This window comes from Cololabis saira, chromosome 17, assembly GCF_033807715.1.
Source record: "Cololabis saira isolate AMF1-May2022 chromosome 17, fColSai1.1, whole genome shotgun sequence".
NCBI classification, from domain to species: domain Eukaryota; kingdom Metazoa; phylum Chordata; class Actinopteri; order Beloniformes; family Belonidae; genus Cololabis; species Cololabis saira.
In genome coordinates this window covers 26,681,815-26,709,195 of record NC_084603.1, presented here as the reverse complement: position 1 = coordinate 26,709,195, position 27,381 = coordinate 26,681,815, and the positions used below count along the sequence as shown (strand labels likewise).

The window sequence follows — 27,381 nt, the reverse complement described above, 5'->3', positions numbered from 1 at the left end:
GGCTCAACTTCCCCTCACCAAAAATGAGGTCCAAGTTTAAACAAAGAGGTGAAGGAAGATGAGCGAGGCATGACTAGCGCAAGCAGTAGAAGATGGAGAAACATGTTTTGACATATTATTTTGTTGTCTCACTTGATTGCAAATTCACCAAAGGCCTGACACCCACACAGCAATTACGAGCATAGTTCTCAGCCAAAGGTAACATTTATGTTGCAAGACTTAGCGTTGTCTGAACAGCAGGCGATGTCCCTCAGGACAGAACAGAATACAGTGCATTACAGTAACATTTTGAAATTAAAACTCACCCTTTTATTTTTTTTATAAACAAATGGAGAAAAGATAAACAAAAAAATCCCTCTGAAATTGTGTTTTATGTGAGAGGAAAATGGTCCAAAGGGCAGCAGCATATAAAACCACATACAGTGACATAACATCCTGCTGATAACAAGAACCAGATCTGCAGAATAAACAGGCCGTCACCTTTTGAGTACGTTAACCAGCGCAGAGATATTGACCACTTAAGTTACATTGCAAGCTCCGCTTTAATCAAAGTAAATTCTCAAAGAGACACCCACTTAGTCAGTTTGAAGAAACTCCCTAATGAGTCACGGGGTGAAAAAGGCAGAAAATGTAAAGGATATTTAACTAAACACAGTGTAAACTCATCTGTAAAACATCCTGCAAAGACCATCCCCTCAGGGCAGACACAGGTCAGTATGTATTTGCACAAGTGAGAAGGAATGCTCCCCGGGGGGAAGATTTGTAAGTGAAACTGTAGCAGTGAATATGCCAACACGCACACAAAGAAGTGCATTCAGGTCCGACGTACACGGTTACAGCGCTGGAAATTTACAGCCAATCACAAAACATAAAGCATTGGCACGGACAATGCTCAGACTCGGTAAGCAGTAATCACTTAAATGAAGAAATAATACTCCTGTAAAACTGGAACTTTTTCAGGTGAAAAACAGAAGCAGAGTTTTGTCACGAAGAATAAAACCAGAGCTGAATGTGATTTAAAAGGAAAAGTAACAGCATCTGTCAGAACACAAACAACATAACCAATCAATTCTGACTAATAAATAACAAATCATGAAATAAAATACCCAGTGATGCAGCTCTTGAGGCATAGACTTTAATCTTTTGAGCAGTGGAGCGGTAAATGTGTGATCAGTGTAGTGTTATTACACTTTGACTGAACATTTTAACTCTACTGGAGGCACAATGAAGTGACAAGGGCAGCTCCAAACGCAGCAACGCAACAGTACCAGAGAGAATATCAGAAAAAAAGGAGCAGCAATGACTGACTCTGCAGCCAGCAGTGACAGGCAGCGACGTGTCTTCACTATGCATCAAAGAGCCGAGAGGTTGGGGAGATTTCAAGTGATTTGGCTCAAGAATTGCGTGAGTCTGACCGCAGTCTCACAACTCAGTTCTTTAGAGAAACATGTTTGGACTGATGTATCTTTCTCCCGCTTATATCTGAGTCGATATAGTACTTTATCTTGTCTCGGTGGATTTATAATAAATCTCGCAAGTTATTCAGATCAGAACGTTTAGGGCTATTATCATGTCCGTAAACGTGTACAAACCAAATCCAAAACAAAATGATACGACAGAACAAGATGCATAATGTAGCATTCAACACGAAACAGAACATTTACTTGAGTTTGAGTTGCGATTTTCTCAGTATCTTATCAATAAATCATGCAACAGTAGATCATATTTTCCACAATGAGTGTATTTCCACAGGGTATTCAGAGCCATTCATTAGTATTTCAGCTTGAAAGACTCACTTAAATCTCTCTCCCAGCAGTGTCCTCCTACTACCCAACTATTGAAATCCAGATGAAAGAGAAAAGTTCATGAATCAATCAAAGTTGGCTTTAATTATAACCACAGACTCCAAGCAATATCACTGAGATATTCTGACTTTCTTTTAATGAAACCTCTGGCAAAATTGAGAAGAAGTATGTGATCATCCTGTTTTTGTTTGTCTGCAAAAAAAAATAAATAAATAAAATACCAGGCGGAATTTCATTAAACTTCATTTTAGCACAACAACCACTTGATGTTGCTGATCAAAACCAAATGTATGCTTTTCTTTTGTAATGGTTTTGTCTGCATGTCTGTATGCCTCCTCTTACTCCATCATTATGTTGCCTACTACAGACACTGTCATGAGTTGTTATTGACAACCAGCTCACAATTCCTCTGTTCCTGCACTCGTGGCACGTTGAGACAAAAAGTCATTTGAGACGCATTCACAGCACAAACACACACCAGTACAGTCATACGTTAAGCATCTCTACCGCTGCAATCATCAGAAATTACACAATGTGCCCCGAGAGTGTGTGGGTGGACACAGTACGCTGCTTTTATTAATCATCAGAACCTCCGTAGGTTGATAGATGATACAAACGTTAATTAATGTTTTATAAATACACAGCAGAAGATTATTATTGATTATATTGTCAAACATTTCTCAACAAGATCCAAGAGTAGAGCCAGTCGTATTCAATCAAGCTCAGAGCGACTTTCCCAGCAGAGATACACACTTATTTTCATTACCGTTTTCGACCATGAATGTGAAAACATAAGGAGATATTTTTATACTGCAGTGCCTGAGAGCTATTCTGAATTTAATGAGGAACAATGCATTTGGCTGCTTCCTGGGTTTGACAATGGATACTAGTTACTTTTATTACACAAACACACTGACTTTTGCCAGTTTTCAACAGCTGACATTAATTTTCCACTGGCACTCAAGAGTTGGTGTGTTTGATGAAAGGACCTGAGAGTACCTGCGTAGGAAATTTGTGTTTTTGACTCCTGACACACAAAATCACTGTAATACAAGCCTGTTAGAGCACGTGCCTGAGTAAACAGTGGAGGATTAGGCAAGCTTCTTACTAAAAGAGGTCAAACAACAGCGTCCTTAGGTGCAGTCGACTCATGCTCAGGTCTTCAACAGCTTCTTGTAAACAGATCTTTATTTGTAACCCCACAGCACCCTGATTAAATCTGCTCCTGCTCTTGAAAGAGCAAGTTCACATAAATTACACATGGAAAAAGCCAAACCCATCAATGGTATTTTATTTATTTTCTAATATTTATTTCTTTTTTTATAGATATGCATCACTGTGATTTCTCTATTTCAATGCAGCAGGGGGTGAAATGGAGTTTTTGATGATCTTTGAATGGTAGAATCACATTAAAAGCTGCACGACCTATTCTTTTAGATGCAGAGAAACAAGCTGAAAACACCAGGCTGACATATTATGCCCTGATGAAATCGTTAGAAGAAATTTAGAAAAAAAGATGACCTTTGTTCACATCTAGCAAAAACAAAGCATTAAGCATTAAATGCAACAATTAAAAAGAATATGCACTATTATCAAATACTGACTCTGAAAGAAAAAAAATATATCTGTCTTCAGTTTGTGCTCAATACTTTAAATAAAAATGTGGCTCTGTCTGAGTATTTTGGCTGAAAAAACACCAACTATTGGCTGAGAGTTTGTCACTGCAAGTAATCCCCCTTTCATACTTGATAAAAGAGGGATTGTAGGAATTGTGGGAAATTGATTTAATAGTTCCACCCAAGAAGAACGGGATGATATACTGTAGCCCAAAAATATAATAACTTGGCATTTTTTTTAAATTACATTACACAATATCTTGTTGGAGTGTAAAGATGAACTGTAATAACTCTAAATTTGATTTTAACATTAGAGATGTAATTTCATCAATCTGTAGAGTCCTGGATCAATTGAAATGTAACATAAACCTCTGGACAGCCCAATTCCCCTGTGGGTTGTCTGTAGCTTTGCTCTGTCGTACTTAAGAGTCAATACAACATTTAAACATCATTGCCAAAGAGTTGGTCTGCACCATCACAACACGACTAGAGTCTGCACACCTTTTAATCAGTGTATTACTGTGACACAGCTGGGCTCCTGGTCAGTTCCAACAGTGAAGCCACAATATACCAATGTTACTTGTGAGGTCAAAACAATTACATGTTTGATGATCAACACTGACATGGTCTGCACACACAGATATTGGACATTTATTTGGCTTTACAGTAAAAGAAGGAAAAAAAAAAAGTCTGTAAACCAGCAAATATCCGCAAATGCACGTCCAAATATGTCACAGTGAATCTAATGCAGCTAGTAGAAGCATAAAGCAGGGAAAAGGTGGGGAAAACAAGAAAATAACAGATACTTTTTCCAAGCACAACTTAACTACAACTTGGCATGGTCAGAAGTATTTATAATGTCTATTTCCTAATTCATTGCGATTGTAAACATTTACAATCTCACCGTGTGATTTAGAGTGTACACATTAAATATATGGTAAAACATAACAGCTAATTAATAAATACTTTCTTGAGAAGGTTTCCTTGAAACGTTCTTCCAAAGAACAAACGCCACCATCTGTCTTTGGATTGTGAATAACTGAGTGACTATTCTGGAATACAGTCATCTTCTGATGCCATGAGCATCACGACCAAACCCATTGACCTAGTCATAATGAGGTGGAAGACACAACCCCCTTGAACAATTCAACCCATAACCCACTGCAGGGTTGGGTGACTAGTCGTCAGAGAAACATAATTTTCCTCCCTTATAAATAAACTCTCAAATGCACACCGTTGCATTTTTTTTTTTTTTTTTTGTATGGATGCATACTATGCAAATATATTCACATTTTCTGGTTTTTAGACTCTCATCTGTTCAGTTCTCTTTACTGCAACAACTCTGACATCCTGTTCTACTCTATTTCCTGATCCTATCATTTCCTGTACAAATGCCGCATTATATTGGCTATAGTCTGTTTTTATTTTCCTCAAAAATGATTCCCTTCAGCTGGCTGACTGACAGCAGTGTGTGTATGCATCATTATCTCCTTCACAGAGCCTGTCTGTTGCCATAGCCTGTGGCAGACCTCAATCACACAGTATTAGAAGTGACTTTGGTTTCCACGGAGTGCCAGACTGACGCCTGCTGCAGGTGTGCCACAGTCTTCATTAACCATGGGAAGATATGTAAACAAGCAGACTGTGAACTTCCCATGTTTAAAGTTAGAGATGCACAGCTAATGCTTTTCAATTTGGCTTAGTTTGAATATGTAGAGATATTACAAAGGAGTAAATGTTCCTCTCTTAAAACTCTTAAAACAGAGGTCTTAGTCTAAAAAACTGGATCGATGAAAGAGGAAATGCAGGATGAATTCTAAAACTGTTCTAAAGCATCCTTCCCATTTTGGTAAGCAGTATAATTAGGAAACAGCATCAATATTTGACCTTTTAGTCATCCTGACAGGTGCAACTTAGTGAGAACTGAACAGGAATATGGATGTATGGCAGTCTGGAGTTCCCCAGAGTTTATCTAAGGCTTAAAATGCTGATCATGACTGAAATTTTAGTCCAAGGCTCCAGCATACAGTCCCTTTAATAAAATCTACCAGTGAGGTATGCTAATGCCTTGGTTTATAGTGTGCAGTAGATAAATCATGTTTATAGATTGATTTCCTCCTCTATGGCCCTTGTGAATAAAACAACATTGGTTCCAACTGCATCTAAATATGAGCCTAATGCATGCAAACACAATGCATGATAAAATACTGCTTGGATGTCGAATAAAGAGTTTTGGTTGCCATGTTTAAACCACAGCTCACCACACAGGCTATTATTGGTTGTTTATAGTCTAATGCCCGTCTATGATGTAAAAAGGCTGTTTCTTTGTGTTAATCCTGACAATTTGTCAAATTGAAATCCAGTTGCACATAGAAAAACACAGTATGTTAAATCACCCACACCCCCCTCCACTCAATTTGGACTTTCTCCCACTCGCTAGCTTCTCCTATCTATTTCTCTTTCCTTTCTGTAATAACTATGTGAGCGGCAGCAAATGTAATTACAAAGGGGTGGGGTTGGTAGGGAGTGTGCGTGTGTGATTTTGTGCGTATGAAGTGTGTGTGTGTTTGAGTTGGTGGATGTGTGTGTGTGTGTGTGTGGGGGGAGGGGGGGGGGGGGGTGTTGCACAACAAAACGCAACATTAAAAAGCTATTATCAGAAAAAGGGAACATTTAGGCAGATATACAGCGGCGGGCAGCTCCTGCCATATGTTTGTGGAGAAAGGGACAACAAGTCAGGTAGTAATTATCAATCATCATCAGGAGAAACTGTCAAAGCGTTAGGCCTGGCATGCTCTGAATAGAGTTGCCATGGAGACAAGCTCACATCCAAGCGATCGTGTGTTTACCAGGACATTAAAAATATTCTCCCACTATTTAATCTCGCCCTTATAAAATCATGTAAAATCATACTTTATTCTTCCCTGAACTATGAGCACTGCATTTGCATGTAAGAATGTGTGTGTGTGCATGCGTTAGGAGGGGCTGAATTAAGGATAACTTCAGCTGAGGTTAAGGTTTTTGAATTTACGCTGATTTACTTGCCTTCAGGTTCTGGCATGTTAGTGGTTACAATCAGCAGATGGATATGTAGCTGGAATATTTTCACTGTAGTAATATAACAAGATAAATGTGCATATGTGTGCACATACATAATGCATTTGCCAGTAATGAGCTCATTTCTGTGACCATACTGTTGCTGTACACAGACTTTCCATTCAGACCGTCACTATTAATATTCCTCAGCCAGGGAGAGAGGACATTTTCCTAAACCATCATGACTGTGTCAGTTATAGTTTGACATATTTCTTTCTCCTTTTCTTGCACAACTTGCTTCAGTATTTTTGGTAGACCGCATGCCTTTCAGTCAAACATCCTTACTTGCCTTAAAGGCTATTACAGTACAAGAGTGTACAGTAGGTGTGACTTTTCAAAGAAATCTCACACAGAGACTGTAAGTAACCCTGTTTCTGGAAGGTTTCCAAATGTTTATGACGACAATAGAGCTTTCAGATGGCAATCTATTTCCATGTGACCTCAATCCATTGCCCTTCCAGCATTGCTTTCACTTAAAACAAGCTCTGAAAATTAGATACGTAAGCAAGTAAACATGAAAGCAATTTAAAGGAAAGTGATGTTATTGCAATATGAATTTTCCTGCTTTATTATGGCAGTCGTTTGTTGGGGGGGGTAGTGTTCTTAATTCGTTATTTGTGCGCCGTTGTGCATGCTCCCCCTGGGGAGAAGCAACATTACTCTTTCATCAGATCAAATGAAGCGAAGCCGTGTCGTTCCAGGAAGAGCCAATTAAACAGTTCAAAGAAGTTTATTATTGCGATGGATTATGAAATCATTCTCATCGGATTCATTGGGGTGTGTGCTTCTACCGGGGTGTGAGTGTGTGTACTTTAGCACAGCACAAACTCATAAAGGCTGTCGACTCAAGCTTTCCATTTGCAAAGTAAATAGGAAATTATGTTACAGTGTTACATGTTTTACAAGCCAAAAAACCCCATCACAAGCTTTATTGGGAGAAAAGAAGCTGCAATCCATCCCTTAAATTTCCTTGTTTTTAATTCCTTTCTTGTTCCTCTGTGTTTCTTTCTTTCTATCCACCTCATGTGATTGCCTCATGATGGTAGCGTTGCCTGTTAAGCACTTATTAACACACATCACATTTGAGACAAGGCTGGGTTTAATCTTAACCCAGTTCCACTGACTGACACACACACTGAGGAATGCGATGACCTCTGCCCCTGACAAACTCAATAATATCATCCAGTGTTTATCTAAAGACACATGCACACTTGCGCTGTGTGATTAGAAGTAGAAAAGAAGAAGAAGAAAAAAAAAAGGTTTGGTGTTGGCTGAAATCCAACAAGGAACAATATATTTCTGTGTGTATTTAAACTGTAATATGTCACAGTGCTACGTTTCTGTCAGGACAAAAATAAAACAACTGCACTACACAATAAAGGCTGTAAATATCTGACAAATGAACATGTCACTTCAGCTTTTTCCCTGTGCCCGAGTGTTGGCAAGTAGCTCTTAATGGCCATTGTTCCAGCAGAGGAAATTAAAAAATAAATCCAATTTTGTAAAGAAATGTTAGAGCACACAGAGGGACTGTCCCACATACACACGCACACACACACACACACACACACACACACACACACGCACACACACACACACACACACACACACACACACACACACACACACGTAAAACAGTCATAGTTACATAATGTGAAGGATTTGCTAAAAACGGGATAACCTTCAAACGCTTCCACATCATTTGTACTGACAATCTGCTGCAACCACTCAGTAGGACTGGGGTTTTAAAAAATACAGTATTTCAATTTGGCTTTTGGAGGAAGTGAGAGCAATAGAGAGAGGGAGAGAGAGAGACAGAGAGAAAGAGAGAGGGAGGGAGGCAAAGAGGGAGGGAGAGATGAAAGCGAGCAGTGGATAAGCTTCAAGGCTTATCCTATTCATTACTGGAAGAAAAAAAATCACAGCATCAACCTATAAATAAATGAATGCAAGGATAAACACGAAGCCCATACATCAATAAAACATATGTATTCTAATAGATCACGCTCTAGTTACACTTGATGGGATTGAGTCGACCAATGAGCCCAATCATGGGGACGTTGTCATTTTGAAAAAGGTACACAGGATAAAGCCATAGTGATTATGAATAATAACCATTCTTACATATATGTACAGTATATATATATATATATATATATATATATATATATATATATATATATATATATATATATATATATATATATATATATATATATATATATATATATAAAAAATAGGCCATTGGATACTTTTATCTTTCTGTTGATTTTCTTTCTTGTTCATATGCTAATTTATAGCGTTTTGTGGACCTGCGCTTTCTCTTTTCTCATTTAAATGACAAGAACTGAACATTCAAAAGAATAAGTGACACATTTGTAAACTGAAGCAGCTGCCACATCCTTTTGGGAAAAACAAAACAAAACAGACAAAAAACAACAACAAAAAAACCAGACAAACAAACAAACAAAGAAACAGGGAACATCAATCACGGCTGTCACACAAAGCATAATCCTCACCTTGTTCCCATCCTGTACAAGCAGTGGAACAGGGACTTCTGACGTCACTTATGTTACACAAGCTCTTTTCAGGAACAACAACTTGCAACAGGCCTCTACCTGCAGAAAGATAACTAACTGAGAAACTCAGCTAAAAGGTTGCATTCATGAGGTGTTTCTGCGCCAGACCGAGGCAGGAGTATGTCGGCAGCGTTTACTGTTACACTAATGACTCAGACGCGCTCTCTGCAAGTTGCAACATGCTGCTCGCTTTAGTTTATTAGGGAAATTCAGAAACTTCATCACAGCTCAAATGTGGAATTCACTGAGAAAACTGTATTGCATCATGTTATCTAATTAAAACCCAACTCAACCAACAGTAGTACTTAATCATTTGAGAAGTTTATTAATGAAATAATCATTGAAGCCATTATAAATGAGGTCAAGCTGGCCTCCTCAGCTTAAGTGTAAAGTCATTAATTATATGCTTAATTTTATCACTTTTTTTTCAGATTGCGCAACAGTGTGGCTGTTCCTTTAATCTCAAAGTCGGATAATAACCTGTCACATTTTTTTTGAACATCAGGCCCAAGTAGTTGATAGCATACAGGCGATTTAAATATATCTCTCCTCTGGGCTGCATGTTTACTTATGGGATCATCACCTGTATCGTTCTCTATCAGTATCATCAGCTTGTGGTGCTGAGATAACAAGTAGCAGTCATCTAGAAATCATTCTGCCCTGGTGCATTCAAAGACTTTCCAACATACCGTTTGCTCTTAATCCTGCCCTCAAAAATCCCCCACTTACTGAAACGGCGGTACAATGTTCTCGCAGAAACCAGCAATCTTGAGGAATAACACACTTAAAATAGGATAATATGTGACTGATCTGATTTAAACTGGTTTCTCAAAATCTTGAATGTCAAAGTTTAAATGCAGTCACAAGGAAAGATTTATAAACTGTCGCTGCTCATGATGGCGGCGTGACGGTAAAATACTGACTTAACATTTTACTGTGTTGCAACACCCATACTAAGTAGATGTTAGGCTTCAGTAAATAAATCTATACACTCAGGTGAAATGAAAAAGAATATGACTGCACTGAGGATAGGAAATCAACATTTTCACAGAACTCCTAATATCTTACTTCCCTGAAGTTAATAGCATCTAATAAAGTTAAACCTTAACATGATTTGTTAACTGCTGCCTTATTAATGTACACCCTGCCTACAATCTCATTTCATTTAGTTCACAGAAACATAATAGCTCACTAGAGATAAATATTTTATGTGGATCTTCACTAACATGAGAACTGTCCTTTATTGCCTTATGTAATTGCAATCTCATATAGCGAGAGAAGCATTCAGAGCCTATCAGATGGCCAATGTAACATGTCTCCAGTTTAAATAGGGGATTGTCCTTATATTATTTATTAGAACTCATTATATATACCGAATACACAATGTCCAATAACACGATCCTATAAGAGAAGTAAGACTGAACCTGGGTGTCCTTTCTCCCACTGTTCATCCATTTTCTGCTTCTCTGAGAAACCTTTGCACTGGTCAGAAATCACTGAACTGGCTACAATCTATAATCTCTGAAAGAACTATTGTCTATAGCTACATGCATATTTATATTTCTTTGCTATTTGCTAAAAATAGATAAGAAGCAATGCAAAGATAAGTGTGCAGAGTCATTGAGTTGGTGATGACATAATAGGGATAATCAGAAAGACTGAGCCTTATTCAACCCAGAAGTCACGCTAATGCTGCTGAAGCCAAGTGCTTGCAGTTAAAAGAGCACTGTGGTGCTGATTCTGCCACAGCATGCCAGGCACATTAGGGCAATGGAACAAAAAAGGAAGAAAGGGTATATTAAGGCTATATTTTGATGAAGTGTTGTGTACAGGACCTGAAAACAGCCGAATGCATCAACCACTTCTTTAATCTGAATTATTTTACGGACAATGTATGATGACATGTGTACAGTAATGGCCCCTGCAGCAGATGCTAATCTCATTTCTATATACAGTTCATGCCCTGATTATGAAATCTGGCCATACAGCCACAGCATGTGCTCTTTTTCTCCTCTAAAATCCGACTCTATCTCCTCTGTATACCACGACATATGGACAATGAAATATTCATGGGCAGTTGGTTAACACAAATCTGCACAGGAGATGAGGAAAAAACATAAGCTTAGCCAGCAATTTGCCTATTAAATTAACAGAAGGGGTTTGTACTTGGACGACAATGGCATACGAATATTTCATGTAATCAGATTTCATGTCTAAAGGGCAGTGAGAAGGGGTTCAAGTTGTGGAAACAATGACATCATGTTTTATGTGGTGACTCAACCCAATCAAACTCACCAGATATAATCTAAACGTACAAGCTTAAAGTGTTAACATATTTGCTGTTTTTAGATGCCCCCCCCCCTCCCTTCCTGTATTTCCTCTTCTGCAGTACATGTCTGCATCAGTTGTTACCAAAAATGAAACCTTTATCTCCTGTGAACAAAAAGGAAACTAACTCAGACATGTACAAACACCTTCATAAATACGCACAAGGCAAGAACAACTTCAACCACACATGAAAAATAGAAACACACACACATATCTCAGCACAAAAATAGCAAAATATGCTTGTGACTGGCGCATCTGGACAACGTTAATATACTCAAGCAATAAATAGTTTTTATACTCTTCCCACTCAAGAGGATTACTGAAAAGGATTCAAAAGGATTGCACCAAAAAAATTCTTTTTAATAAAAAAAAGAAGAAAAAATCCAGCCAGCACTGAGTGAGACATATTTCAAACAAAACACACTGAGCTGAGCATGAACTATGTAGTTTCTGTGCCAAGGAATGAGACCTGGGGAATATAGGACAAATGAGAGAGAGCAAGAGGAGGAGGAGGGTAGCTTTTCCTAAAAACATGATTGCCTCACTAACTTTCAAAATACTGTTGTTTTAAGCTGTGCGCACAAGGAGTGTTGGGTTTCGGGGATGGGGTAGAGCAAAGGAGGGGAGAGGAAGGTCTGAGAGCAGACCTTCTGAGATAATCTGATAATAATGGGTAGAATGTTGCCCATAATGTGTTTTTATGAACAAAAAGCCATCTTGTTTGAATGTATCATCATCTTAAACCGCAGTTTGGCTGATCCTACCCATGTAAATGGTAGTTCTCTGAAGCAAACACGGCATAGTATCCCTCCCAAATTAATAGATAGCTTACAACAATAACTTGAACCTTGTCACTCAAGCTATTTCAGGCTTTTTTATCACAGCACTGGAGCCTCAGTAATGCTAACATTATTAAAGTGCAGTATGTCACACCTTTGTTATTCTTCGGCTTATATAAGAGATTGATTTTCAGTCTGTATGTCAGTGAGAATGCAATAAGTAAAAAACATTTGTACCAGTGCGGTCTAAAACACAATTTATATCTCCTGTTGGACGTTTGTGCAGAGGTAATATTACATTCCTCCTGGCAAGAAATAAAAGTGAGGACACAAAGTAGCACGGGGATAATCAATCCACGTTCCCTGAGAATGCATGATTATAATTATAAACAAAAACTGTGTCGTTCCCAGTGAGGAGAGCAGCTGCCGAGGTGACAGGCGATCCTGAACATGAATATGGATCACAGGACTAAAGAGCTGGTAACTTTAGCAACCGTAGTTTTGCTCAAGATAGTTCAAAAGGAAGGGTGACTGTCAGATGAAGCGCATGAGTGAAGAAGCGCAGCTGAATCTGTTGCAACTGCTGTTAATATAGCTGAGATGGCTTTATGTCGTCCTCATCACGTCGTCAATACAAACACAGAGTAAATCAAAGCTAAGAAGAATAGAGAAACCGGAGCATGTGTATGTTTCAGCGTCCCGGCTTCAGAAACCCAGCTGAAGAATATGAGGCATGCACAAATAAAACAGCATGTGCTGCTTATGAAATAATAAATCTCAACCTGATTGTGCTGTACAAGCAAGTACCGTAGTGCTGTGTCAAGAATAAGCTGCATTTCACCAGCAGCCTTTCATCTACTACACAATACTGTACTTCAGGCTTGCTGACACGCAGCAATACCAGTTGTTGTTGTTTCGTTTTTTTATTTCCTGAGCCCTCTCCTCTTCTGCACCCCTGAGGTAGATTGACACACTTTCGTAAATTAACTTAAACAAGATAGACAGCTATAATCACAGATTTGAATGACTGCAAAAAGGTCAGAATTAGCATTGAGGAAAGAACAAAACAGTCCTGAAATTGTTCCCCAGATAACTTTTTAACTATTTAACATTCAACATATGTGCAGCATTGCTTCTTATGCAGCCACAGTAGTGGTATTCATTCTAGTAAAGGTTGCTTTAACAAGGCAGTTTTTCTTTCTTTCTTTTATGGAGCTTGTGAATAGCGGGAGAACTGTACTCGGCATATCATTATGTGTGTGTGTGTGTGTGTGTGTGCGTGTGTGCTTGTCGCTCTATGTTAAGAAGCCACTGAGGGCAGTTTCACCTGCCATACTGATCAATTTTACTTAGCTTTGCTGTTCAGAGACAAATCACCATCAAGTCTCTGAGCAGCAATTCATGCAGAAATAAAAGTCTGCTTTAAACTGAATCGGCTTCATGTGAATAACATTAGTGATCTGGCTGCCTTAGTTAAAAGAAAAAAAGTTAGAATTCCTTTCGGCTATGAAAATAAACCTTTAACTTAAATGTGGCTCACAGAGGAATGGCATCACTGAGCCAAGAGAATGAGCAACAGCAGCCACAGGATGTTAGCGTTACTATTCATAACTTATTTTCCTATGTCTATAACTGTTTTCCCTTCTGCTCTCACCTATGCTGCTCTCTTAAAATGTAATTACCTCCTGGCAAATTTACAGGAAAAGTAAAACAATGACTTTTGACCAGCGAAGCCGTTACTGTGAATGTCACACCGATGCCGCAACAGGAGCCTGCCGAGTTACCAGGCAGAGGAAATAAATCGAGGGATGAATCACATTATTTCTTTGTTTCAGAGCAGGCTCTGCTTTAATAAAATGTGTGGATTCATGAGCAGCAGGGATGGCGTAGTGAACGGCAAATAGACATGTTCCAGCACTTCACAACTCCACACCAAATAAAGAATGCTTTTCAAAGGTGTGACTGATGAGGTTGTTTGAACAGCCGTAACTGTTGCTCACGAGCACAAATACCGCTCTGGAGACAAAACAAACAAGAGACAATATATATATATATATATAAATAATATCCTCAAACTATTACAAATAATCTTCTAAATCTTAGATTTAATTTTCTGAAAGATCAAAAGCATGTTCAGTCTAAATTAGATTGGCAAAAGGGACAAACAGAATGAATACACAAGGGATTATTGTCTGCTGTGGGAGATAAACACGGAAACAACCTCCACTCAAATACACAGACTTATTCATACCAAGTAACACAGTACTCACATTTTTATTCAGTTAAAATCCAAGCCAAGTATATTAAACTATTTTCAGTTTGTGTCCCAAAGGGATCAAAAACAAATATCCCCAAATTTCCGGATATTCAAAATTTGGTTTAAAAGAATGGATACGTTTCTTTACAGATTGAAAAAAAACCAACCTTTGAATACTTATTTATGGAGGCAAAGCAGTTCAACCGATTCAGCTTTCAAACACAAACAGTTTCAACGTGGTCAGAAAAAAATATTAAAATCAGTTGAAGTATCTCTTTTTTCTTGCTTTCTTTTAAGTTACTAAAACATGGAGCCCACATTCCCCACATTTCAACTGACTGTGTCTTTATACCAATAGCCAGCCATGGCATATAACACCATTTACTCAAATACTATATCAAACACTAATTAGATATGCTTGTTTTTTCCTCTGCACCATCCCCATAATCAAGATATTAAAAAAATAATGATTTATACAATAAAATAAATAAATAAAATAAATTACCCAGTGTATTTATAGAGATTAAAAGAAAAAGATTATGAAGATGACACTTCATGAAATTAATTGTTAATTTTATTCCTTGCATACCGCTACTTTGTTACATTTTTAGAGAAATACTATAATTTTAGTATACTTGTTCCTATTTTTACATTGAACATATATAAAACTTGTAAAACACAATGTTATGGCTTTATTAAAAAAGAAAAGCTTAAATGATCAATCAATTAACCAATTAGCTTAAGTCATTCGCTAAATTGCTGAAGTCATTTACACTGTAAAACCAGTATATGAACACATGTTAATATATTTTATTACAAATCTGTGAATGAATCTGTGAACTGGCTGTAAAAGTGGGCTCGGCATCATTGTGTCTACCCTGGCCATCCATGCTAATTCTTTTACCCTTCAATACAAAGAATTAGTCCAGTCCCTGTGGATTTGACTTTGATTTCCAGGGGGCAGTACTGATGAGCTCAGCAGAAACTACCTCTGGACACTGAATACGCATCCAAATCAGAGAAATGCAGCATTTGACACAGGCAAGGCAATGACGAGACTAGCATCAACATAAGACATCCAAAGTGTTGAGCAGAGGAGTAGGAACGCCAGTGAATGATTCTGGCAGTAAAAAGGTGTTGATGTAAGGTGTCATTAGTCGTAATATCTTAGGTGTTTTGAATAATGGCTCTTGGACACTTTATTTGAGTCAAATCAGAAAGCCCTTCTCTATCCCTTTGCGATGGTTCGGTGCACTCTGCACGTTACATGAGACGTTACATGAAGGGAATCAGTATAGCTGGCCAGGATAATATGGCCAGGATATGCTACACCCTTTTATTTTATTTTTTTAAATCAACCAAAGAATTATTCAATTGATCAAAAAAAAAAAAAATCAAATAAATCCTTTTTTGTGACTTGGGATTTGTTGCGGTACCTGTACATAAAAAAATTTGACATCAGTTCTACCTCAACCGTGTAAAACAGTAAAATCCTGCTTTTCATTGTGCACGAGTAAGAACTATGTAATGATTTACAATCATTTATTTGTAATTTTTTTTTATTGAAATTTTCTCCCCGAATATAATAAAATAGTTTTTCTTTTGAGCATAATCAGTACTATGTTGACTTTTAACAATACTATATGGAGGTTACATAATATCTGGCATGAAAGAGGCCGCTGGAAAAGTACTGCTGATTCGGCTGGTAGTAATGTTTAAGCTGGCAATGAGTGATTTAATTCTAAATGAAGCAGAGTCACCTTTTACCCTTTAAATCCTAAAAACGCATCCTCTGAATATGGAAATGAGGTTTTTCTGTTTATGAAGAGTTACATTATTGGACTATCAAACTGACAGAGGAAACTGAAAAAACCACAGAAACTAAGAAAGTTGAGTTTAGAAAGGTTGCCACGAAAACCTGGAAGGATAGTTGAGAACAATCATACACAAGGAAGAAAAGTAACATTTAATGACTGTGACTAACATTTAACATTAAAATGCAACTGATTAGCATTTAAACTAAAATCAGCAGTAGAACAATGTTTGTTGGTGAAAAGAACATTTTTAAATGCAGACTGTGAGGAGAACCCAAGGTGCTCAGATTTAACAGCTATGAAGCCTTAAAAAAGCTTTTATCAGTGAAACTACTTGAAAAAAGAAGTAGGTAACAATTTGCTAGGGAGCATAGAAATTGGAGTCTGGAGTAATAAAAATAACAAAAACGGTCTTGTGAACTGCTGAGTCCAGATTTAACCTTTTCCTGAGAATGGCAACACCAGGAACGTGGAGGGCGATACACCCATCAGCCTAACCTGCACTCTGGGGAGGCATTTTTATAATGTGGGACTGCCGTCAGCAGTCAGTCAGGTTTAAGTTCAGCAACATTATGTATCCAACAAATGAGGTCAGGTGACTACCTGCAAACACTGAGTGACCATCAACCGCTATTCCTGCACTAACACCACCGACATCTTCCAAGAAAGTGATGCCAGGATTCATCAGGCTCAATGTGTGAAAGAACAGTTCAGGGAGTACGAGACGCCATTTTCACGCATGGATTGGCTACCACAGAGTTCAGACCTTAACCCCACTCAGACTCTTTGATATGTGCTGAAGAAGACTAGGCTGCAGTCCGACTTTGCCGCCGTCAATGCAAGGTTTGGAGAATAAAATTAAGACTACTCTGGGTTGAAATGAATGCGGTAACATTGCATCATCTTACTGAAATGAACCACGGCGAATATTTGATGAAGTTGAAAGCGGTCCAACAAGATATTAGATGTTATAGCAGTCTAGTTTTACACAAGTAAAGGATCTTAACTTAGACGTGAGAAATAACTATAACTTATTTCCAACTCAACACCATTGTGTGTGATTGTCAGGAAGCAGTAAATTGTAATTAAATATTTTCTCAACCATTATGTTCTTTTGTTGTGTTGATACTGTTTTTATTTACATGACTGTATTTTTCTTTGTAACCCCAGTGTGCCTTTTAATTTGCGTAGAAGCCGTTATCCTTTTACAATTTTTATATGCACTCAAGAATGTTTTCTAAGTTTTCACACAATGGAGCTACATTAGTCTCCCCATGACGCCAATTTTCCACTTAAAGCAGACTTGAACAAACGCTCTGGCTAACCAAAATGACATAATTGGAAGTTTGAGATGGAGCATATGATGAAAACAAGTTTTAAGAGGCTGCCTATGTTCAGAGATCAGTAGGCGACGGTGAAATTTAATAAGGCAACCTATAACAGTTCAAAATGCCATAAAAGTCTTCCGCAATAGTTGTTTGGCGTTGCAAATGAGTTAATGTGTTAACTTATCAACAGGCACATCGCCAGCTGCCACACTCACCAAACTCGTCACAGATGCTCTCATTCTGCAGCAGGGTGGGGTGTTCGAAAGTGTCGCGGCAGTACAGGATCCTGGTGCTCCCACCCAACGCAGCAATGCCGCCCAGCGCCAGCACCGTGTGGTCTATGAGCAGAGAGGACGGTTGCTCTCGGAGCCGTGCCAAAACGGAGCGGTACCGGCAATACTGGGGGTAACTGAGGACTAAAACCTTCCGTCCATCCTCTTCCTGGCCTGAAAAAAACAGAAAATACAGAAAAACTGTCAGAAAAGGGATTACACAGTTTTATTTTTTGAACTGGGAAAGAGGGTAATTCATTTTTTCAAGTGTCCCTTTAGGAGTTTCAGAAAAAGACACATTTATTCTTCCATTTTTTTAAATAGTATTCCCTCTCGTGGATCATTATTTGGCTGCTATTATATTCCTGTGCTGTCAGGAGCGTGATCCTTACACTCATGATTGTCATGATTGAGAACTTCAGATTAGACACACTGAAATTAACATCATGTGCTTTGTCTTTCTGGTTTGAGCCGAAACCGGTCATATCTTGATCCACATCTCTCACATACGACACATATTCAATTTCTCGCAACTTATATTTCATCACAGTGATTTTGAGGAAATGCTTCTCCTTAAGGAAGTGGGCCACACTAACGCTGCCGTTTCATTGTAGCTTTAAATAGCTTTCACATCCTTTCCTTGTTTCAAAAATACTTGTCACACGATTGACATGACACCTTCGGATGTTTGCCTTACAAATGAGTATTAAACTGACATGCAGTCAGGCTGCATGTTTGAAATGCATGACATGCATAGCTGTGGCAGTGGCAGAAGGAAAACCAGAAAACCTCAAGACATTAGCTTTTTTGACAACATTTTCATTTTTTTAACAAGCTACTTCAAGGTGGGGATTCCTCAGAGTTTTTATTAGTTATTTTTATTGTATGTGTGTTTGAAAGAGAGTTTGTGTATCTCCTGCTTACTGACCAAACTCACACGTGCAGACTTTCACTGCACACATCAGTTTTGTATCTTGGTTAAAAATCAACCCTCGCTGTAAAGATCAGGTTGTAGTGAAGTTTCCATTAAGGCTGGACTTTCTGCACGTCTTGCGTGATTAATATTCCACCAATGGTGCGTCACTTTGACTAAAGTATTTGCATGTGTAACGACTAACTGACGAATAAAATGCCTTCCGTTATTTGAAGGATTAAAGACTGAACCGACATGATAAACTGCCATAAAAGCTAAAAGGATATCCTGAGAGACAACTGAACTGTTAATGTTACACTTACGCCAGCTAAGGCCGAAAGTAAGAGTCACCATGACAATGTAAACATGGGGATAAGAGAGTTTATCTAGCATGCTCACGAGCTGACTCTTCCTGGAAAAAAAAGAAAGGACTAAATGTGAAAAACATCTGAGGCTGATATGATTGTTATTAGTTTTTCAGGTATTAGGTCATGAAGCCCATCAAAAAGATGAAGGGATCACCACAGTTTTCACAAATCGTCCCAGGGGAGGCATAATTGTGTGTTTGAAATTTACTGGCAGTCAAATAGTTGTTTAGGTATTTCAGTCTGGGCCAAGGTGGTGGTCCGCCTGGCCGGCTGCCATTCTCTCCATATAGAAATACCATGGAGACTCTGTTGAAAACTTACAATTCACAGTTTATTATTGCGGGTTAAAATAAAGAGGTAGGATCAAGGCATATAAACGTGTCGGAGAGATAACACGTGTTGCTGCCTGAACCTAAAACCACTGAAGTCTACCCCAAATCTGAACGTAAGGAGCTCTTTATTTGAGTTTTATGAATCATATGTCTACATGACATTTATCCTATATAATCTTCACTTCAATAATCTCTATCTGCAGTGTGTTATACAACCAACAAAAAGTCAAAGCTGCAGGTCTGCTGGAGATTAAAATGACGATTTTTACTTTTTAATTAGCTGAACACATCTGCTGTCACCCACAACAGCAGAAATGCTATCTATAACTCATTACCTGCTCGGTAATTATTTCTACACAGCAGGATATAGTTAAGTCATGTATTTTTAAAAGAAATACAAATGAACGAGCTGTGCTTCCACTTTAAATACTTTGGCTGGGCTTTTTGCTCAGCTAAATCTGATAATGTTTTTTTTCTGCCAACAAAAATAACAGTTATAAAACAGGCCTAAGGCTTATTACAAAATAAAAAAATACCCGAATCTACACTAAGGTACTACATCACTGCACATACACAGTTAGATACAGTACATGAAATGAAGTTCAGTGTTGTAAATTAGAATTTTTTTCATTATTCATTCATTTATAAAAAGAAACTATACTGTTCATTTTGTTATTGAGAGTCTCTGCCCGATTATAGTGAATTGTTTTGTGGTTGTGTTTCAACCAGTGCCGGCTGTCTCCGTTACTCTCTATACAGACAGTTTTCCTGTGCGAAGCCCACTCAAACATGACCGGACTACAAATAGACTACAAACAGAAACCAGGAAGCTTCTGCCACCAAACCTCGTTCCTTCCCTCCAGATTACAGATAAGATAAGATAAGATAAGAGAGACTAACAGACATCCACTGGCTAACTATTGGTTATCTATGATGCTAATATGTTTCTAATCTGGTCCTGCACATGACATCAGCAGGGCTAAAACAAGCGACGAGACTGCACTAATAGGTAAATCATAACTGCATACAAAACGGACTACACAACCCAATAGTTGATGAAACAGCCAGGCAGTTTGAAATACTGTTTTATATGAAATATTCACCATCCTGTCTGCTTTTACAAAGCGCTCGGTTATGACATTTATTGTGCTGATGAGTTAATATTTCAGCGCAAGCTAGCTAGGAAGCCTTTTGCTTTGCTTTACCAAAAAGCTTTAAAAGATTTAAAAATCACATTGTTTTCTCTCTCTTTAGGATTTCTTTTTTCACATTATTTTATGAGACTGGAGGCTCATAAAAATCACTGAAATGTGCAGAGGGAAAAGGACAGGAGGGACTCCGTTCAGACCATATTTACAGCAGCTGCATACCAAACAATTAGTGTAATTAGTTCCACTGTACTCCAATATGAAGATCACTTCAAAAGAATGATTAAAACCATCCAACCACCGCACAAACACACATGCACCGCGTGCAAAAATGTGCCACAAATCCCACAAGATGCATAAGCTCAAATATTTGTGCATACATGCACATGCATATTACGCAGCAGACACACATTCGTGCAAGATTGTGGCATTTGTCATACGCAATTACAGCTCAGAGGTATAGAGCAGGCTTTGTTTCCAAATGTCACAGATTTTATTGTAAGCGGTCACCGTCAGACCTGCTCTTTCTCCTGAGGACCCTCACAGCATTTCACTTGATTAGATTCAATTTTCAGAGAGCGCCGTGGGGTATTAATAACTGTACAAAGACATTGTAAAGTATGCATGTCACTGCTCTTGTGTGTTTTGGTGCGTGTAATGTACACTGAGTGTACTTTGTCCATAGTTCTAACTGTGCTGCCTTTCAAAATAAAGGACGTCCTTATCTCAGCTTTCTAATTGGTTGGGGCTGGAGCTGAACATTAAGAAACCTCGCTTCTGTTTTCTCTTTCTATGTGTCTGACTGTCTGTGCCGTAGTATCGATAGCATGGCGTGTTGCTCAAACAGCTGTGGTATAGCAGATTATTTCCAGAACATGCTGTAAAGCTTCTGACCTCATAAACTACAATAGTGTCAGGGTCATAACTGCTCATGGGATGGCTGACATTAGAGCCACTCAGTCAGTAAAGCGCTCAATAAATTCTAATACTCTACAACTACAGTAAATCCAGGAGGAATATTCATCATTAAACTGTATATCAAGCACTATACAATGCTCAGTTCCAATGAATAACACCTTAAGAGTCACGTAACCTGTTACTGTCACAATAACAATGATGATGTCATATACCGCCTCCAGACAAGAATCCAGTTTATTAAACACTTTTGCAACACAGCAGAAAAGAGGAAATGCAGCCATTTAGACAGACCTTTAAAACCCATGACAGCCGCAAGATGAAAATGCATATATATATGTGGTTTTTGGGTTTTTGCCAAACTTAGTATTAACCATTAATATATATATGCAGACAAAAAGAAAAAGTAAATAGATAAATAAATACCCACTTCCACACCCATTTGTGCTAAACGGCTTATTAAGCCTTCTTCATTCTGAAGCTGACTGGCTGCTGCTGTCACCTGTCTCTTTATTCATGGTTTCATATTAAACTAAACTGTTCACAGAGCTGAGGGACTGGAAGCAGTTTGGATAAGTAAATCCGATAAAAATATGTCCAGCGTTCTTACTCACTGTTATCCTGCCCCTGGATGAGGACAGCATGAGGCACAATCCCATTCCTCCGTTGACAACCAGAAGAGCTGTCAGTAAGAGTCAGCACCGTTGACTGAGGGACCTGCTCCCAGCGGGTCGGCAGATCTTCCCACATGGGAACTTCCCACTGCCCGTTGTCCCATATCAAACTCTCACTGCTACTTCAGCAACAATATATTACTTTTTTTTTGTCTAAAGTGATTTCAGTGTATTAATCATTTGCGTTTTGGTTTTGTAAAGTAAACAATTCCATAGCAGACAACTGTATCTGCGTCACTAATCTGTAGAGAAATTCCTCGGAATGAGCAGCCAACAGCTCTTAGATTTTGTTGTCATTCCAGTTTCCTGCCATCTCTCTTTCAAAATGTGTCACATTCCTGGATGTGTGCCCTGATTAATTTTGGTGATTATTAAGGTGTATTTTGTCTTGTTGATGCAGAACACACTGCTGCATTTGAGACTGAAAACATTTTAGAGGATTATTATGAATCATCCAGGCCAGCAGTTTGTGCCCACTTTAGTGTCTTGGCTGCAGATCGACCACATGAGCACTAAATGACTGGGTTCACCCTCCTGTCTTGAAAGGGCGATAGTCTCATCAGGATAATCTCATCACAAACTTGAACTGATCATAACAGAAAACCTCAAGTTCAAAAGAAGAGAGCAGGAAGTGTGAAAGACAGAGAGCACCTCTACATGTATTTTGGCAGATTTTTTCCATCATTTGTCGTTTTTCAACTGCATGTAAATTTACTAATTAAAATTCTCTCTGTGTGGACTCTGACTTCACCAGTTCTCAGACACAACACTGCATCTCAATCCCACATTAACCAGCTGTTACCAGGCCTCTGAAGACTATTATATAATCACCAGATCATAACTAGAGCCAGCCACCATTAACTTGTATAATAACTTTAATAATATCCATTTATTTGTATAAAAATTGCTTGAGGAAACTTTTTTAAAAGGAAAAAAAAATCCACCACTATTTCCCATTTATTTTAAACCATTTGTGGTTTCCATGCTGCTTATTTAATGACTTAATCTAGTGGCACGCAGTCCTCTGCTGCAGTTTGACTTGTATGGAGAATTACCGCTTAATAAAACTGTTTATCTTGAGGTGCTTAACTTCTAATATTCTGCCAGCTGCTTTTCAAGAAGCATTAATGAGACGACTGGTAAAATCTTTAGATGATGTCAACACAACATGCTGCGATTATAAAGTCTCAAGTAAAAACATGAAAACAAAATAAATGTCTATTTATTACTTCCAAAGCCTAATGCCATGCTCTTTTTCAGATGTTATTAAATTGAAAAACTGAACCTGAAATTGAAAAACACTATAACTTTCCCAAAGGAAAATCAAATTACTGCAGTATGTTATTGACCAAAAGTAAAATAAAAACAAATAATATGAACAGTTAAAGAGTTATTAACTATTCAGTTTCAGCCTACTGCAACTGTGGCTTCAAATGCATAGAAAAGGATAATTACATTGTTAATTGCAGTTATTTGTGAGAAAGTTAATGTCAATTAAAATTGCGTGATCACAACAGCACCTCTGTAGCTGTTACTGCTTCATTGCACCTGTTTCTGCACTCCTTAATCGCTTTAGTGGAATTTCTATAACTTTTAAATGTTTTCACAAATATCTATAATTACTGATAAATTACTTCAAAATTATTTTTTTATTACACATTTCCTGTGTAATTAGACACAAACATGTCAGAAAGACAGGGGGGAAAGGAGCAACATCTACTCAGGAAAATGAGGTGCTGCAGACAAACATTAAACCAAATACACATTAAGGCAGCAGATGCACAAGCATATGCTCCTTTTTTTCCACAGTTTTATTCAAACCAGTGCACGTAAGATTTACAGAATGCTGCGTTTTAATTCCTGAGTGCATATGGGAGCTTTGCCGTGTACTTGGCTGGTATATTGTTGCAGATATCTTGGAGAACTTGCCACAGTACTTTTGTGGATTCTGGCTGTGACAACATCTCCTGTTTTTGTATTTCCACACTTCATCATAACTGAGATTGTGCTCCCGTTGTTACTCAAGTTAGTTCTTTAAGAGTCTGGATGTACATTGTATTTGTTTTAGAAAGCAGAATAAATATGGGAGCTAGTAGAAGACAGATAGGAAGATAAACATGACAACTTTTGCATCCAGAAACTAGTCTGAGAGTTGACAGAATGTATTTATCTTAAACTGTGATTCAACAAAGACACTGATATTATATTGTATAAAGAACTGCTGCATTGTTTTGGAGCCATACACAGAAATGCTTTTTCTGCTTTTGATTTCAGAGAGACAGTGAAAAAGACCTTGACCTAGTTCGCTGCAGTTTTATGTCATTGTTTTTATTTTGTGTCAGTATCAGCAGCAGAGACCTGAATGTACTGTACCCGTCATAAAAAATACTAGAGACTTGATCCTTGTAATGAAAAGTGTAAAGACTAAAGTGACAACTGAAAGCTATTCTAAAATCAGCTCTGATGTTGCCATGGCAGTGATATTGGCATTCATCTATAGCCTCAAAGCAGAGCTTTATTCAAGGTGGAAAAATTCAGAACACACATATACTGAAACAAAAAGTGCACACACTAGTGTTGTAACCAGGATGTGACATATACGATGAGGTGAGAATAATGGGTTGGTCTTACTGATGCTCCAGAGATGAAAGAATCAGAGCTGAATCACTTTTAAACTTTCCAAATCAAAATGAAACCAGACTTCAGATTTCCTATTTTTAGCCTTTTTTTTTTTTTAAACCACAACAACACAGGTCCAGCCGTTATTGAATTGCTTGTGTAACAAGGCCGTGACCAGGCATAAAAATATATGTGTCTACATAATGATATATATCACTTAAGGTTAATCCCCCCTCCGAAAAAAAAAAAGAAGAATGACAGCGAAGAAAAGCAATGTTCTCAGGACTTAAATTCCTTGAGTCCTGCATTGTTATGAAAACATGCTGCAGTTTTTTTTCCTCTTTCTGATCATTAAGGAACACTATAGCGTGCAGTGAATCAATATGGTGTCTTACTGGTGCCGTGACCTATAAGAATTCATCTGGAAATCCATCTCAAGCTACAACTGCGAATAAATATGAACAAATGCAAGATCTAATGTGAAACATGATGAAATTTAAATTGTCCTTTTTTGAAACATCTGTGTCTCCTTTTGTGTGTCTTTGAAAATTTGATATCCTTCAAAATTATTCATCAGCGAGCCGCTGTTGCCAGCTGACTGTTCTGTCTAAAACATATAATAAACTTTGAATTTTCCACAAACCCATCGCTGCATTTAAAGGAATACAAACCACTTACAAGTGCTAGTCAAAAATATCAGCTTTTAAAGAGGACAAAGTTATGCTTTTGGGGTTTCCTTTCTTTCAACAAGTAATTTTTTTCCTTTAAAAAAAAAAAAAAAAAAAAAAAAGGAATCCAAAGTTTCAAAGTGCAAAGTCCACACCCAAGGAAGCAATTTAGAAGACACTCCTCATCAACCGTCTGAAACTCTTTTACTGCAGTTCAGACTTTTCTTCCTCTACTGAAGTTCATCTCAGATAGAAGGTCACAAAAGGTGCTGCAGCAACAAGAATTCATTCAAAAGTGTATAAACCCATCCAAATCCACAGCAAGATATTTCTTGTGGTGATGCCATAACTCAAACATGACAGAACACGAAGTACATCAACAACATGCTGATTCAATGTTTGCAATGAAATGTCAGTAATTTATCAATCCCTGTGTAAACATGAAGATGTTCTTTCACAACTAAGATACACATTATTATGACTAATCATAAAAATTATCAACAAAGTAAATCCAAAAAAGACAAACACATTGGCAGGGCTGAATGAAAATGCCTGAAAGGAGCAGAGGACAACTAAAACATGTTTGTGTTGGGTATCTTGCAGCATCAAGCAAAAGGGACGTGCATCCATGTGTGGGAGCGTGCAAATCTAACAGCAGTGCTTTAAAGACACATTAAAGGGGAAACATTGCCCTCTTGCATCACCCTGTAAGTGACACTGTGGCGGTTCACGGCAGACTGGTAAAGTCATTAGCTACACTAACTGTCATGAGACGCTCTAAAAATAAGGATCTCAATCTAGTGGCTGTAACACATGTATCCGATTTTGGATCATGAAAGCACTAAATTATATTTCACAACACAGGGTGGATCTGATATTAGTCCGGGGGGGAAATTCCAGAGACTTCATTTCATGGAGTAAAAAAAAAGAAACTGTGCCGTGTAAAAACAGGAGTGAAAATAATGAGAACAAGCTCTGACACTATAGGACTCCAGAAAGAATATCTTGTGTAAGGAAGAATTTCTCTTTCATAGCCAGCATGACAAATTACTCATTATAATCAAAATCTAAGAAATGCTGCATGCAATATGAGACTCATTTGTTGAGGCTGAAGCAGCGGCTCTGCTGGATGAATGGCTGTGGCAATATTAGATGAAACATCGCTGATTTCATTGAATTTCCAAACCAGAAAAAAAGAAGGGCTAACTGCACAGATCTCCTGCACTTTCATTGAATGGCTTCTGCACTGGCTTTGAAAGTTGTGACTAAAACTCGTCCTATTGTGGGGGCCACTGACATTTGAAAGCAGACTTTACGTGGCCTACTGTAAACTGTACCAATTATGATCAACTGAGATAATAATCAAAATGCTCACAGGCTGTGATAAGATCTCCCAGGCAAGTGTGCTCATTTCTCTTGTCACAGTTAAACAGGAAAAAGCTGAAAACCACTATCATCTTGCTCTCTGTCACCCACTGTACTCCTTAAATCACTCACTCAGCTCAAATTTGCTGTTGTCAACATTTCCACATTATCTGCTCGGCCAAGGAATTTACTGGATCTCCCCGCTGCTTTAGCGGGGTTGGCAGGAAATTGTACCCCATGTAACTCACAGCCAATAATGTCACTTTCATATTTTACTTTTTCCTCCCCTTGCTTCTGCTTCAAGAAGTCCAAAAGCTGCGAAAGCTCTAAAGATAGGCTAAAAAAAAAAAAAAAAAAAAAGGTATTACATTGGTGGAAAGCAAGAGTGAGGAGGAGGTTCTTGATTTGTATTCTTACTCCACGCTGCAGGCTCCGTTCTCTGCGCTCTGTATTGATCTCTGAGGTTACCCTGTTTCCATTTAGCCTCTTCTCATAATATATAACA

General features: G+C 38.1%; 1 protein-coding gene across 1 annotated transcript in view; it reads right to left on the bottom strand.

Moving 5' to 3' along the window:
• arid5b (AT-rich interaction domain 5B) overlaps positions 1-27,381 on the bottom strand; it is a 76,378-nt gene that overhangs the window by 23,542 nt on the left and 25,455 nt on the right. Inside the window, exon 4 of the mRNA XM_061745920.1 lies at positions 17,818-18,048. Coding sequence (XP_061601904.1) covers positions 17,818-18,048 — 231 coding nt within the window. The remainder of the gene's footprint in view (positions 1-17,817; positions 18,049-27,381) is intronic.